This window comes from Artemia sp. Qi Xiang Cuo, chromosome 20 (assembly GCF_049724085.1).
Source record: "Artemia sp. Qi Xiang Cuo chromosome 20, ASM4972408v1, whole genome shotgun sequence".
In the NCBI taxonomy this organism is placed as follows: Eukaryota; Metazoa; Arthropoda; class Branchiopoda; order Anostraca; family Artemiidae; genus Artemia; species Artemia sp. Qi Xiang Cuo.
Window position 1 is genome coordinate 48787139 of NC_142813.1, and position 16924 is coordinate 48804062.

The window sequence follows — 16924 nt, forward strand, 5'->3', positions numbered from 1 at the left end:
AAAATTAAAATAATCCCATAATCATTAGTTCAAGGAAGTTCGTCCAGAACTCTTGACGTCTAGCTTATGGGGAGCAGTGAAGTAAAATAGATGGATAATTTCATCTCATTCATTTTTAATCTTGCATCAAAATAATAGTATCAAGTCTTGCATCAAGAACTGGTATCAAGGCTGAAGTAAATTCTGTGCCTAAGGACCGAGATCCCTAATATAAAAAAAAGGCTAAAATTTGATACCTTCTCATCCTTGCTCCTCATATTTAATGTTCATATTATCTATATTTCATATTATCTATATTTCTTATCTATATCTTCTCATCCTTGCTCCTCATATTTAATGTTCATATTATCTATATTTGAGAAATAAACATAAAAGTTTTGCTTAATGTATAAGCCACATTACATACACACTTGTGGATAAAAAACCAAAGATTTAAGAAAGAAATGCCATGCCCATTTGTTAATGTTTTACTTTGGAAAATATTCATCATGTAATCATACATTTTTAGCATAATTTCTAAGCAAGTCTTCATTTCATTCATTTATTTTACATTCATTTCAAACCATTTTGCCCTCAACTACCCATTGCACTCCCGTCCAAAAGCAGAGAATCAGGAGATCGGTACCTGCGCTACACGGATTATTGGTCAGCATACGGAAAAGTTTGTTAGTTGAGGAAGGCAGTTAGGCTAGGTGAAGGAAACTTAAGATTTTCGGGAATTGATAAATGGAATAATTCCAAAAGGCTTCGTTCATATGGCCATACTATAGGGTTGCCACCCCTAGGGATTTTTTATGTTGCCAAAAACGAAAATTACTAAATTAGTACACAAATCACTAAATTATAGAAGATCACTAAAATCTAGTAATATCTTTTTTACCTGAAGGCAATCCCGTTACACTACCTTCTTTAAAATATAGAATAAAGTTTGTCTGAATTGCCATATTTAAGTTAGAGACTAATATTACTCGCTGGAGGATCGATTTTTTTTTCTCTTTCACTTTAATAAACTAACTGCCACTTTTACCACTGGCGCTATCTGAAGAATTCTGCACCTCAATATACCATCAGTGGGCTAATATTCATTTTGTATCTATTTTAGCAAAACCTCTACCAGTTCTCTTTCCATTCTTGTTTCAAAAGCCATTATAGAACAACCATTTAAATTCTCAGTTTCTTGTGAAATTTTAATTCGATACCAAACATTGGGTAGAGGTATGGGGATAAAGCATATGGGGTTTATTAAACCATTTTATTTTTTTGTATTTCTATCACATGTGTTGTTTGTACAGATTAAAGGGTCATTATAGACGCTTGTTCTAAATTTATAATCGTACCCTGGTCCCACGCTCTGTCCATCAGAGATCCATCTACTCTGCAACCATAAGCAGGGGCGTTCCAAGGCTCGTTTTATTCGGGGGGTCGATCTTCGTAAATTTTACGGGATCGCTACCTAATTTATGCCGAATTTTCTGCAGAAATAAAGAATTTTGCTAAATTTCGGCCCACTTTACAAAATTTCTGCAAAAAGCCGAATGCAAAATTTCTGGTAAAACCAAATGCCAAAAACGTTGGGGGATGGCGCGCCCTTCCCCACCCCCCATCCACGGGATGCCCCTGGCCATAAGCTACATTGGGAAATTAGCGAAAAATCTGTGAATGAAAGACGTCAGATCTTAGTGCACTAACATCCGTTTAGAAAAGAACTATATACATCGATTATCGTTTTATTAATCTACTTTTGCACAAACCATACCAAAACGATAACAAGAGCACTTAGGTAAATTCAGCGTAATCCCAAGTGAATATACAAACAATATATAACATATAAATCTCACTTAAAGGTTTACTCAATTTTCGATTCTTTTTTTTTGTCTAAATGGTCCCTATGTCTGCAACTCTTCTCAAATTTCACTAAAACACTAAACTCATAAACTTGAAAGGCACTTTTCTTACTAATACACGACTGAATATCTAATTATAAGCACAGTTCATTATAGGCATATCTTAAAGAGCAGACGCATTGTCAACCTCCATTTTTTTTCCGGCAGAGTTTATCTTTTTTACATCAAAAGCTTCTATATAATATTTGAGAATCTCCTAATAAGAACTCTTTTCTTAAAATATAAAAATGATTTTCCTTAAAGGGTGAAAGGGCTTTCAATATATTTTTTTAGACATCCTGTAATGTTTTGTTGTTTTTCTTTTTCCTTTTACAAGATCATAGAATCTTTTAAGTTTCACTTAAAAGGATCCTTTTCCTAGAAAGGATCCTATAGCATTCCTTAAAGGGTGAAAGTATTTTCAATTAATTTTTTTTAAAGAAATCCTATAATGCTTATTTTTTTAGAGCGGAAGACCCTACAAAATCTGTGACGTTTCCCTAAGAATCATGCTCAAATCTATATCAAGGCTCTCTTTAGTTTCTTGAAGAAGACGAAGAAAAAAAGATTAATAGCTTCAAAAAGGGATACATAGATTGAGCATAAGAAAAAGTATTATGCAGAATTATATGTCAATTCAGACATAGCACGAAAAAAACAAACAAACTAAATACTCATTCGTGCAAAAAAATGACGAAAAGTAAAATATTAAAAGATAGATATGAACAAAAAGGCACAAGCTGATATTCGAGATTCTGTTTAAAAAAAGTCAAAGTAACTAGAAAATTTTGAAATATGAACACTAAATTACAGTGTTTAAACTTGTTAAAACACTTATTCACAATAATTAGTTAATACACTTAATAGTGTATACAAAACACTTATAGTGTTTAATAAAAACACTTATTCAAGAAGAAAGAAACACAATTTAGTTGTATTAGTAGTCATAACCTGCTTACTTTCCTTGGAGAAGGAGAATTGTTTGAAACTAAAACGAGATTTCAAATGATATATAAATTTGTAATTGAACTTAATGAATGTAATTTCGATACGAATTTAAATTGATATTTGAATTGCGATAATTTCGAATATCAATTATTATTTGGTATTGAAATTGATATTTGATATGAAATGAATTTCGATATGAACTGAATTTCAATATGAATTTAAGCTTATCTGTCAAGAAAAACTATTGGTCAGAACGTAGCTGTGAAGACACGGGACTTCCAATTTACTGGCAGAACTGAACAAAATGTGTCAAAAATCGTAATTTTGCAAACTATTCAGAAAAAAGAAAGAAAACATTTCAACCCCCGATGGTGGTTGGTTTTATTTTAAATTCACCTAGTAGGCAGGGACGTACGCAGAGGGGGAGGGGGCTCCGGGCCCCCGAAATCTCACAATTTTTTTTGTTTTCCCATAATTTTTCTCACAGAATAATGGGTTTGAAGGATTCCCCCCTCCCAAAAAAAAAACAACAAATTGCTGCGTACGTGGATGCTAGAAGGCATTCAAGTAATTCTGGGAGGAGACTTTTCCCTGTCCCGTCCTGTGGATCCATAGATATTATTATAGTTCGATTAAAATGGTGCAGAATTTACAGGTGTTGCAGACACAATGTAAAAAAAATTCAAAAGGACTTAAAACCCAGACTTAAAATGAAAAAAAGCTGAAAGAGCATCACTACAAAACTTGCCTTAAAACCAAAAACAGGAATTGCGTACCAAGTTAAACAAGAAAAACAAATTATCTATAATAACATACATATTTATGTTAAGACTACATATTTATATCAATTAATTATTTGTGTAATTATCTATAATTACACATCTTAAACGTTAAAAAAAAACGAATAAAAAAGTTAAATTAAAACAAACGAATTGGCGACCTGCAAATTAGCCACCTCTAATACCAAACTATGACGGGCCATCGAAAAAATTTTATATAGCAAATACTTTTTATGTGTCTATGCCATAAAAGAGGCCAAATTTAATCCTAATTTACAAAACACTGTGTGTCAACTGTACAGGTATTTCGATTGGTTAAAGTAAAGTAAATATTATTTTGCCTTGGGGACTGGACAGCATTCCTTATAATAAAAAAACTTGTATTATTATTTGACATGGTGATGCACTTGAGCGATTCATTGGTGTGTTTGAGTGGGTATACGAGCTTCAACACAGTAGCGGGTTTAGGCCTCATAATCTGGGGGAGGAGGTGCCTTAATAGGAGTGAAAAATATAAAATAAAAGGAATTTAATGTCAGAAAAACTGGTGAGGGGGCAGCGGACCCGTCAGGACCCTGATGGTTTGCAGAGATCACCTCAAAAAAAACCTAGAACGAAACTGATGGAGGACCTTAAAACAGTTATTCAGGCTATATCACGTTAATTAAATGCTTTAGCCTCTATCACGTTTGATACTACTTATAAGCGTCGCAGAGATGATATTTCCCAATTTGTTTTAAAATATGGTGAATTTGTACGAGTACAGCATCCCTTATGTCCAAAACCCCTAGATTCAATTTCATGAACTAACCTATATGAAGCAGTGTTGACAGAGACATCAATCGCTCTTCTAGTACTACATTGGACCAATTATTCAATTAAGGTAGTTTTTAAGGACAGTTTTAAGTAAAATTTATTGAAAGGTACAATATTGTTAGGCCTTTGCATTTTTTGTTAATTAAATTTTTTATTTTTATTCTAATTATTCATTAATTAAAATAATCCTTTTAATTTAAATAGTCTTTATTCAATAAGCGAGTCATTATTTTAGTAGTATACTTTACCTTATTAGTCTTAACTTTAATTTGATTTTATTTAATTTATTTAGTTACCTGACAGCTCTTCTTTTCCTTATCAAACTGCTAAATGTGCCCCAAACATCCTATACAGTATGTAATATAGTAACCTTAAAACATTCAGTAACACAGCTTATATGTCATATGACCCTAAAAGACATGTGAATAAACAGGAAATGCGTTTAAATTCTCAAAAGGTATGAAAAATGAAATGAAAATCTAAGATACGAAATTTCGCAAATTTTTGAGCAAGGATTGTACATTCATAGCAATTTGTACGTTTTTGAGCTTAACTGTTAAATTTCTTGCAGTGATTAAATGATGATTTAATAGAGGGTGCCGTTAGTGATTCAAAAGAGTGATTGAGCAGAGTGACATTATGAATGAACGTTGGACAATGAGAATAATGAGGCAATTCATAGCCAGTGAAAATAAAGAGAAGAAATACAAATATTTGGGGCGAGACTTCTAATCAGCCGTCTTCATCTCTAAGCGTATTTATTCAACACGAAATTTTAACTTAAAGAAATTAAGCAAATAAAAACCTAAAAAAGAATCAAAGGTATATGCCTATAGAAGGACCTATAGATAAGGAAACATTTTGAGAAAACAATTCTTACTTTATAATGTGCAGAATAATGATAGTTAACACGCTTTACATGCAACTAAGCTTTATCTTCACTTATTTCAGTGCTGTTGCACTTTTTTAATATTATTATCATTTTGTCAATAGATTTTGTTCAGTATTGAATCATCCCTGAAACAGAGCACCCTTTCCAAATTTTATTTCTAGAGAATGCTAAAGTAATTGCAGTGGCGTCAATACGAAATTCATAAAAAGTCTATTTACTGAAGACAACTCTATGGAATAAAAAGGTATAGATAGCGTTTTGTTTCAGAAAAAACCGGAATCTTGAATTGACAATGCCTGCATTCAGCATACTTTTCAAAATTACAAAAAATGGTACTGTGAAAAATTTATAAATTTCTTAGAAACAGTGGAAAAACACTGAAATAAATGGAGATAAAGCTTAGCTGCATAAAAGATTTGTTAACGATAACTATTCTACATATTATGAACTAAGCATTGTTTTCTTAACATGTTTCCTTATCTATAGGTCCTTCTCTAGGCATATACCGAATAAAAGAATATGCGAAAATGAATTAATATAAGCAAAAAAATAAATAAACAAAAAGAATAAAATGTTGATACGTCTTAGTTTAATTTAGGTAAGCAATTCTTCTACATTTTTTTCTTTTATTAGTACTTTCAAGAAATTATATGTCCTTACAGCTAGATGCAACAGAACACAATTTGCACGGTCCTTTAGTGCTCAAGAGGAAAAAATAGGAACATCATGCGGCTTGACGAAAAAGGGTAATACAGCCAAATAGAACAAAAGGGCAAAGGGCATGCAGCTTGAAAAAAAGGGCAATATGATCTCAACGTGACAAACTCAATAGTGATTTGATAGAGGGTGACAAAAGTGATTCAACATAGCGACATTACGAATGAACGTTGGACAATGAGAATAAAGGGGCAATTCGTAGTCAGTGAAAAAAAGAGCAAAAATACAAATATTGGGGCCAAGGCTTCCCCACAGCCATCTTTAGTTCTTAGTGTATTGTTTCAATATAGAATTTTAATTGAAAGAAATTAAGCAAATAAAAACCTAAAAAGAACAAAATTAAATGCAAATGCAAAATTGATTTTGAATTGAAGTTATCAAGTATTTAGCAGTAGGTTGCATCAAGACATGGCAAATTGTAGAAAGAGAAAAGCCAAAACAGATAGTCAAAGTAATTGAGAGGCAAATGTTTAAATGGCTGCAGCACGGGTAAATGGCGTGAGCAAGCATGACTCTCTTATTGGACACATACTTGTTTGTTAGTATTTGGAAATACTAATGCAAAAATGAAATGCAAAAATACATGAACTTAAGCATAAATAAGGAAAAAATAAAATAAAGAATAAGCGTAAAGAGTAAATGTTGATACACTGTAGTTTAATTCAGGTAAGCAATTCTTAGCGTTTTATTCAAGAAAGAATTTTAATTAAGCAAATAGAAAAAAATTAAGGATTTTAGTGCTAAAATTGAGAAGTTAAAATTGAGAACGCACAAATAACAAGTATAAGCAATTAACTAAAAACATCTTAAAGGGTAAACTCTTCGCAAATTAAGAAATCGTATTTATAATAGTAACGTCTTTTACTAAAACCACCCTAAAATTTTCTTTTCACTTATACCAAATGAACAAATTCAGGGAATTTAGTGTAGCCCTAAATACGTCCGACTTTAACAGATCGTGGAATTACAAGCTAATTAAACACAATTAAATTTACAAATTTTGTAGCGATACTCTTTTTACATTAAAGAAACCGTGTTCAATATTTCATATCACATACATAAGACACAATCGCAGAAAATACAAGGCACCTCAGCAGTCGACTGACAAAAATAACACATCTGCCAAACTGTTATGCTATCTTTTATAGACTTCTTTAAACTTGCTACAAACTTTTATAGACTTATATAGACGAGCAATGCTTTAAACTTGTTAAAAACTTTTATAGACTTATGTGGACTATAAACGTTATAACCTTGTTACATACTTTTATAGATTTACGTGGACTATAAACGTTATAACCTTGTTACATACTTTTATAGATTTATTTAGACTATAAACGTGTTACAAATCTTCAGACTTATATAGACTATCAACGCTATAAACTTGTTACAAATTTTTATAGACTTGTGTGGACTATAAACGTTATAACCTTGTTACAAACTTTTATAGATTTATATAGACTATAAACTTTATAAACGTGTTACAAATCTTCATAGACTTATACAGACTATCAACGCTGTAAACTTGTTACAAACTTTTATAGACTTACGTGGACTATAAACGTTATAACCTTGTTACATACTTTTATAGATTTATATAGACTATAAACGTGTTACAAATCTTCATAGACTGATATAGACTATCAACGCTATGAACTTGTAACAAACTTTTATAGACTTATGTGGACTATAAACGTTATAACCTTGTTACATACTTTTATAGATTTATATAGACTATAAACGTTATAAACGTGTTACAAATCTTCATAGACTTATATAGACTATAAACGCTATAAACTTGTTACAAACTTTTAGAGACTTATAGACTATAAACGTGTTACAAACCTTTATAGACTTATATAGACTGTCAAGGCTATAAACTTGTTATAGTATTAATTATTGTTTTTATAGTTAGTGCATTATTCTTTTTGTATTATTCATTTAACTTATTATTTTTCACTTTAACTTAATTTTTTTTAACTTAAAATTAATTTATTCTTTTAACTTTAATAAGTATTTACTCAATTAGTATATTATTTAATTATTCTAATAAAATCATTCATTAATTGGAACAATCAAACATTGTAGAACATATTATTTCATTATTTTAAGATACTTTTTTTAGAAGCTGAAAGACCATTTTACCAGTGTCAAAACACTAATTATGATATATATTGTCCAATTGGAGAAGAACCATATTTCACATAACGTATTTTAGTTTTTTTTAATTAAAAAACCTGGATAAACCATTAACTTTAACCATTTAATCAGATTTTAACTTGATTAGAAATAAATTGGTTTAGTCTAAAGATTTCAACTTATTATAATTTAAATTATGATTGTACGAAATATTAAGCAAATTTTTACACGGACATGGAAACAAAGTGCCAAGATCAAAGGAGACCGGATATACTCGCTTTCAATAAGGCCTTCAAATTATTTAATAGGTTTTCAAAAACTCCACAATTTTAAACTCTAACAATCTGTGTGGAAATAAAACTAAAAAACGCGCCTCGAGTGCGTTTGGTTTGGAGTACGTATTATTTTTGTCCAGAATAACAGTTGACCTAACGCAAAATAAATTGGAAGCTGAAAACTATACTATATAAAACAATAGAGACTCCCTATTACATATGGATCGCAGCAGTATATTGAGGTTCTCCTCTCCTGAATCGAATAGCACTGGGACGATACTAGAAAAAGAAGAAGCAATTAGTAACAGTATTTGAAAAACGATTAAAAAGGTTTAAGAAACATTATATTAATTCATATAAAATCCATTGGTTAAAAGCAAATAATGAAAGTGAAGATCATTACAGAGTTATACAAGAAACACCATGTGAACTGATATTACACGCATTGAGTAAAAATGTATAATGAAAAAGATACTTATTATAAGGCTATACAAGAAACAACAGTTTTGCGCTGAAGAAACACCTCCGAGCTAAAGAGGCAAAATATAATCTTTGGCTTTTCGTTTTGATTTTATAAAAACAATGAAATATTTGGCTTTAGTTACTTGACAGAAGTCCCATCCATCCCTGAAGGTCATTTTGGGACTTCTTATTTTACCATTCCGTTGATGTAACTCCTATATGAACTTCTATCCTCTGCCCAGGCGGAGAAGGTACGGAAGTTGAGCCACGAGGAGTTTTCTTTCCATTCTTTGGGGCTTCTACTAGGTCGAGAACCATGTACCCAACTTCCAAAGGCTACGTTCGGGAGAGGACTGCTTTCCGTACGCTTGTTGTGTCTTAGCCATCTATATTGCCGCCGTTTTTTTCTCTCGATGATGGTAAGTTTGACCTTGAGATTTTGAAGAAGCTTGGTGTTTGAGATTATATCATGATAGGTGATAACAGTAACGTGTCATAGTTTTATTAAGAGTCGTTTTTTTTTACCTTTCTATCTTTGCATTTTCTTTCAATGTTGGCTTTTATCCGTGTTTTTCTAGTTTATTTTATTTAAGCTTGTTTTTTCTATATTTCACAAAAGTCATTTTTTGTTTTCATTACATTTTTTGTTTTCAATTAGTTTTTAAGGCTTATTTGTTGTTCTCGTTGCTTCTGTTGCTTGTTTTGTTTTTTCATAACTAAGCATAAGAAAACAATTCGGCTCCATTGAAACTTGTGGTAGACATTTTCAAATAAATGTTTTATTTAAACAAAATGTAAATAAATGTAGATGAAATAAATTCTACGTGGCAGAAGAAGACGAACTACAGTTTCGAAACCAGTACTCCTTTTTTTTTTAATAAAAAAATACAAACCACCCCCACCCCCACTTCTCTAATAATCAATAATACTCCTTTTTAAAAACATTAGATAGCAGTCAAGCCCGACAAACCACAATATACTACAAAAAAAAAAAAATCTTCTGTCTCAGTGATTTAATAAGGAAATGAAACTACAAACTACACCGAAATGTCGAGATGGTGCCGCTTCTGGACCCGTAGTAAAATACTCTTTTGGATCTACCATATTTTATGATTGTCATTAGAAGATATTTTTGTGATGGGCCAGGGAGTCGTCACATATTTCAAGAAATTTAGATTTTAGTCGAACTTAAATTTAAAACTGGCACCCACAGACTTGACTGACTGAGGAGAGTTTTCCATTTGAAACCAGAATCATGGCCTTAATTAGCGGAAGCTTGGCAGAGCAACTTCAGATTGTCGTGTTTGACATGGACTATAGAAGTAACTACATGGACATCGAACTGCAAGAATAGGACTACATATACTATGAACTCAAACATTGTAGGGTCTGTATTAAGGAGGAGTTGGACCCGCCTTTTGACCCCGGGCAGAAATCACCCGCAACTTTCCAAACTTTCCAGCTTTCCAAGATATAAAATCACATCCCTTAGTCGAGCCAAAGACTCAACACTTTCAGTAAAAACCGTAGAGGTTATACCCATGCTTTGTTGTTTAAAACAAAATTATTTTTCAATGTAGAGGCCTGACACCTCAGACTAGGGTCCTCAGACATCCTGATTTTCATGGTGTCTTTTCCGTAAAGATCCACCGCCACTATTAGAGAGCAAATTTTGTAAAGTTGCTTCTGTTACTAGCTTGAATACTAAAATCTAAATTTAACAAAGGCATCAGCATCAGAAGTGGACTCTTTTCATGTATATATTTTTATTAAACTTAGTTATCTAAAGTTCGATATGTAATTGAGAAAGTTTGCTCCATAATTGTACTTCAGTGTCATGAATGCCCTGATAAGAAACAAGCTGTTGTCTTGATTGGATGTGACTAAGTGAGGTCCAGACACCTGAAGAGTTGAGATTAGTTGCAAACCCAGGTTGCCCTGATTTAAAAGGTGTCAATAAAACCATTGTTTTCTTTGCACATACTATATCTAAAGTAGTCCTAAGTTGAAGCTAGCCAAATGGTGACATTACTATGATTGCCGAGATTTTCTATTATATGGGAGCGGATGCAGCCTCCCTCACCCCCCCCCCCCACACACACACACACACACACTCTCTTTACACTATAGTTTGACTGTTTTACGTCAATGCTTCAAGAATGAACACTTTTACATAATTGAAATGTTAAAAATTTTAATTTAAAAGCTTAATTTTTATTTCGTTTTTCTTATAAATTAGTTTTATTTTTAAAATTAATTTTATTTATAATTTTTCTTAAGTTTAGAATTTGAAAAGCTTAAATTTTATAGCAATGCTTCGAAAAATAAAGGGATCTTTCGGTTGGATTTTCTTGAAGCAATGAAATTCCTGTCCTAATGTTTACAAGGCCACGCGTAATATAACACTTGCAATTACGATTAGATATATTTGTTGCATTCTAGAATGATTCATGAAAGCACGAACCAAACTTCAGTATAGAGCAGGGGGCTGAGTGTCTAGAAACGTCCCAGACATATACGGGGAGTTTGGCGAGTGGCTAGACTTAAAATCCTGCGTCCGTAAGAGCAGCGGTTGGAGTCCTGGTATTGCTGATTATTCGGTTTGGAACGCGGGCCAGAAGTATAACTACTTAAGCTCAGCCAGAGCTGACACAGCTCCAAATGGGGGCCTAGAGATATCTAAGAAATTAATTTAGAGATGACAAGCGGGCCTCATATTGACCACAGTTGTGTTTGTCTTTTCTAGATTTATTTCTTTGTTTCGTCATGTAGGCCAGTTTGGCTTTACATTTTTAGTCTGGAGAAATCTGGGGAGAACACTGGAAGCGTCAGATGACTTGTACCCAACCACCTGCGCTACCTGAACCATTTGTCAGCATGAGAAAAAGTATTTTCATTTTTTTTTTTTTTTAGATTTTAGCATCAGTCTTACTTTCAATTGAAAAAAAGCTTTAGTTTTGTTTACTCGAGTGAAAGCTCGGGGATTAGACAATTATATATAATTACGGCAAACGGCAAACCAATTTCCTTAAAAAATCAACTAATTATTTGAACATTTAAGCATATACACCATTTACAAGGGCATATCCAGGATTTTTGCTCAAGGCTGTATTTTTTTATTCGGGGAAGAATTCACAAAAAAACTTGAAAAAACACACCAAAAATTTGTTTATATGAATTTTTGTCATGTATTTATTACGAAGACGAAAACGCCGGGGAGGGGGTTTAAACCCCGTAACGCCCCCCCCCCCGGATACGGCCTTCACCTTGTAAAAAAAAGTAGATAAGATTTTATAGATAGATAGGAACATAATCTCATTTTTCAACCATCCCCATAATTCAAAAAACAATTTTAGTAAGTATGATATTTAACTCTATTAATTTCTTTTAGGTATTGCTTTCTTTTTTTATTGGGTAGGGGGTGAATTCTCATGGTATTATTATAATACATCAATACAATTGCTTACTTGTATGGTCTGTGGGGGTGAAAAGGAAATGTGCCCTGTTTTGATACATTGTTTTTATTGTAGTAGCGCATGAGTTTCACTCCCCCCCCCTCGGACATGCTTTTGTTTCTAGGGGTGGTCGTTAAACTAATGTCGCATTTTTCTGTTAAAATAAATTTCTCTCGCTCAATAAGGTTTATAAAAGAACCGAACATATAAAACAAACCAACATGCCCCCTCCACCATCTTTGAAAATTGTAAATAAACATTTTGTAAATTAGAACAAACAATCATTACTTCTGCTGATTTTTTAGAGCTAAGGTGAGTTGGAGGTAGAGGACCCATACTTACCACCCTAATTGAAGGGAGAGGTTATAAGGAGAGTGTAAAAGAGCGGAAATTTATCCTAGAAGGAGAAGGCCTTCTCCTAGAAGGAGGAGAAGGCCTAAATAAAGATTAAAATTCAGCCTAATCTGATTACTAAACTTGAGGTGAATATCCTCGTACTTCTAACTATCATGCGACCTATTTTTGTAACAACCTGGATATATGGATACAATATTGATATATATATGCTAGATAGATGCTAGCATATGCTAGCATAGATGCTAGATATGTATAATGGATACACGATGTATTCATTGTATAGACCCAGTATCTTTATATGTTGTATATTTATTATTTTTGTATTATCTCCATATAACCAGGACTTTAGAGAATAGACCGTATTATAATTAGATATAAGTAGTGGATATTAGAAACTAGCATTCCAATTAAGCCAGATTTTGATATTTTCATCAAGTTGGGCAAAGGGCCACGTGATTTGCCCAAGAATGTTGAAAATTGCGCCAATTAAAAGGGCAGGGAGGCGAAAAATACTGCTGGGGAGCCAAAGTTGCGTTGTTGCCCCACCCAAAGATAAATTTGCATCCCTTTCTGACTAAAACTTGATATATAAACGACTGGGGAAAAAACACGGTATACGGACTGGAAATAAAATCTCACGTTACTTCTCAAAGGTTGGATACAAAAAGAAAGAGAAATGGAAAATATCCTATTGGGCAATTTTTAGGAGCGTGGTTTGCCCGATCAGATTAGTTAGTAATATGACTGATACACCACTTAGATAACATCCATACTTAAAACGGGACCACCCATGAAGGACGTAAACAACTTCTTCCATACGGATGACTGACTGAGAAAGTGCAATCAGTGCCACTGAATAACGTTGACGATGTTAGTGACGACTTACCTTAATAAGAAACTGTCCAGATGGTGTGTGTGGATTATAGTAGGCATAAATAACCCAAATGACGCCAGTCAATAAGAGGCCTATGAAAAATATTAAACCAAGTATACTTCCGCTGCTTGAATGTGGTATTTCTGTAAAATGAGAATTGAACATTAAAGAAAGAAGAAGATAATAGCGAGCCAGGTATTTCCAGTTTGATGTTACCAATAAAATAGGATTATTTATATGGTATTAGAAAAGAAGGAAAAGGCGAACTGCTTAGTCAGGACAAAATAACACCATTCAACTCGACGTTATTGAGGACCATAGAAATCTGATTTCAGCCCGTACCCAAAAAAGTTCAAAATTTGGTATTATTCACGATAACAATGTTTTTTTCAATTGATATCCAAGCACCCTTTTTTGATAACGAAATAAATGGTAAAGTGCCATTTTGAGATTGCTAGTCTGCAACATATAACTTTTGGCAACTTTTCATACTTCATCTAGAAATATGGTTTAGCCTGGGCATCTTTATCTTCTTTCATTATGGACTTGGACAATAAAAATTTTTGTCAAAAATCGTATCTTTTACCGAAGCGATTCAAAGAACAATAGTACAAGGAATATGGCATTTATTATATTTATATATTTATTTTATCTCAGATACTTAATACAATTTAGAAGTAGTTGTAGTAGTAGTATTAGCGTGCAAATATTGCCTTTTTAGTCAATTTATCATCTCGTTTGTTATTTCCTGAATATTCTAAATTATTATACTTAGTCATTCCTGAGTTATGCCTTTTTGACAATCCGTCTGCACAACATGAATTCGTTAAGATAAATTATTACAAAAAAAGAGAAACTTTTCTGCTAAAAATCTGTAGAATATAAAAGTAGCCCTTGGTGACTTAGATTGGAATGACGTATTAGAAGAGAGAGATCTTAATAGATCACTTGATATTTTTTATAGAGTCTCAAATGAACAATTAGATCATCACTGTCCTTATGGAAAAATACATGGTAAGAAATTTTTACCAAGAAAACAATGGATCATTGAGTCACTCCTGAGGTCAGGTAATGAAAAGAGTCGTCTATATAAGATAAGAATATATATCCATCACCTGATAATATTATACGATTTAAAAATTAAAAAATTTGCTGCTGAAAACTATTAGAATGAGTGAAAAGGATATTTCGAAAATTCTTTTACGAATGTGGATTCACCTAAAAAACAATTGTAATAATTTTTACCCGGAATTATCAATACATAAAAATGGTCTTGAGTTAAAGTTACTCTTGATCTTGGCTAGACTTCAGCTCATTCTTATAAAAAGCACTTGCCTCAATCAGAGCATACAAGTATGTTTTTGACCCCAGTAATTTTTAGAGAATTCCAAAAAAATTTAAGAAATTTAAAGTATGGTAATTCACTAAGTTTGGATGGACATTCAACTAACCTTTTAAAACTCCTTTTATCTGTAATTCATATACTCTTGTTTATATTTTAAATTTGTGTTTATCTTCTGGGGTATTCCCTATTAAATGGAAAAATGGTCGAGTTATCCCAATACATATATAAGCTGAAAAAACGAATTTTAATAATTACCGATATATTGCAATACTTTCTCCTTTATCAAAGATTTCAGAAAGGATATTACAAAAAAGAATTTTAACTTATTTAGATAAACAAATTTTTCTTACTAAAATCCAGTTTGGGTTTAGATGGGGTTGTTCTTTTGAACAAGCAGTTGCAGCCCTTTTGCTGAAAATCAATGATTCACTGAATAATGTTAATTATGTATCATGCATATTTTATGATATAAACTAAATAAAAAAAAAAAAATTAACTGAAAGTAAGGAGCGACATTAAAACTTAAAACGAATAGAAATTATTCCGTATATGAAAGGGGCTGTCCCCTCCTCAACGCCCCGCTCTTAACGCTAAAGACTGCCTCTTTGTCACAGCTCTACTTTTTAAAGTGATAAATATCAACATAATAAGCAGATTCTTTTGGTATATCTATTTATATCAAAATTCCGTTTTTTAGAGTTTCGGGTCATTATTGAGGCGCATCGCTCCTTACTTACAGTTTGTTACCACGAACTGTTTGAAAAAATCTTTGATACTCTAAATTATTTCATTTTGTTTGAAAAACTGAATGACTTTGGAATTCGTGGAAAAGTATTGGATTTAATAAAGTCATATCAACGAAATCTTGGAATCCAAGTAGAAGTCTAAGGCCGTCTGTCTCAAGCGAATTCCCTGGAGGATATTGGAATTTCCCATGAGTGTATACTCGGACCATTACCATTTTTGATATACATAAATGATCTCCCTAATTGTCTATCCTATAAGGACAGTCTAGCAGTTATGTTTGCAGATGGTACAGTGGTATCTGTGGAAGCTAAAACCCTTCATTATTGATTGAGAAGTTAGCGACTGAAATCAATTTAGTTATCCAATAGTTTTTCTGTAATTGTATAGTCCGGAATTAGTCTAAGACAGAATTTATAGCCTAGTTTTTGGGAGATCTAAGCAAGGAGTTGCTAAAGTCGGAATTGAAGAGTTAGTGGCATCTGGGGGTAGAATTAGAATAGTTAAGACACATGCATATGCATATATATATATATATATATATATAGAGAGAGAGAGAGAGAGAGAGAGAGAGAGAGAGAGAGAGAGAGAGAGAGAGAGAGAGAGAGAGAGAGAGAGAGAGAGAGAGAGAGAGAGAGAGAGAGAGAGAGAGAGAGAGAGAGAGAGAGAGAGAGAGAGAGAGAGAGAGAGAGAGAGAGAGAGAGAGAGAGAGAGAGAGAGAGAGAGAGAGAGAGAGAGAGAGAGAGAGAGAGAGAGAGAGAGAGAGAGAGAGAGAGAGAGAGAGAGAGAGAGAGAGAGAGAGAGAGAGAGAGAGAGAGAGAGAGAGAGAGAGAGAGAGAGAGAGAGAGAGAGAGAGAGAGAGAGAGAGAGAGAGAGAGAGAGAGAGAGAGAGAGAGAGAGAGAGAGAGAGAGAGAGAGAGAGAGAGAGAGAGAGAGAGAGAGAGAGAGAGAGAGAGAGAGAGAGAGAGAGAGAGAGAGAGAGAGAGAGAGAGAGAGAGAGAGAGAGAGAGAGAGAGAGAGAGAGAGAGAGAGAGAGAGAGAGAGAGAGAGAGAGAGAGAGAGAGAGAGAGAGAGAGAGAGAGAGAGAGAGAGAGAGAGAGAGAGAGAGAGAGAGAGAGAGAGAGAGAGAGAGAGAGAGAGAGAGAGAGAGAGAGAGAGAGAGAGAGAGAGAGAGAGAGAGAGAGAGAGAGAGAGAGAGAGAGAGAGAGAGAGAGAGTTAAGACATATATAGATACTTG

General features: G+C 33.1%; 1 protein-coding gene across 2 annotated transcripts in view; it reads right to left on the minus strand.

The window, feature by feature from the left end:
• Positions 1-1713: 1713 nt before the first annotated feature.
• l(1)G0289 (plexin domain containing lethal (1) G0289) overlaps positions 1714-16924 on the minus strand; it is a 77108-nt gene continuing 61897 nt past the window's right edge. For both annotated transcript variants that reach the window (XM_089106350.1, XM_089106349.1), the window contains exons 10-11: positions 13610-13740; positions 1714-8728 (exon numbers count right to left, since the gene is read on the minus strand). In XM_089106350.1, coding sequence (XP_088962476.1) covers positions 8663-8728; positions 13610-13740 — 197 coding nt within the window. In that variant the 3' untranslated portion in view covers positions 1714-8662. The remainder of the gene's footprint in view (positions 8729-13609; positions 13741-16924) is intronic.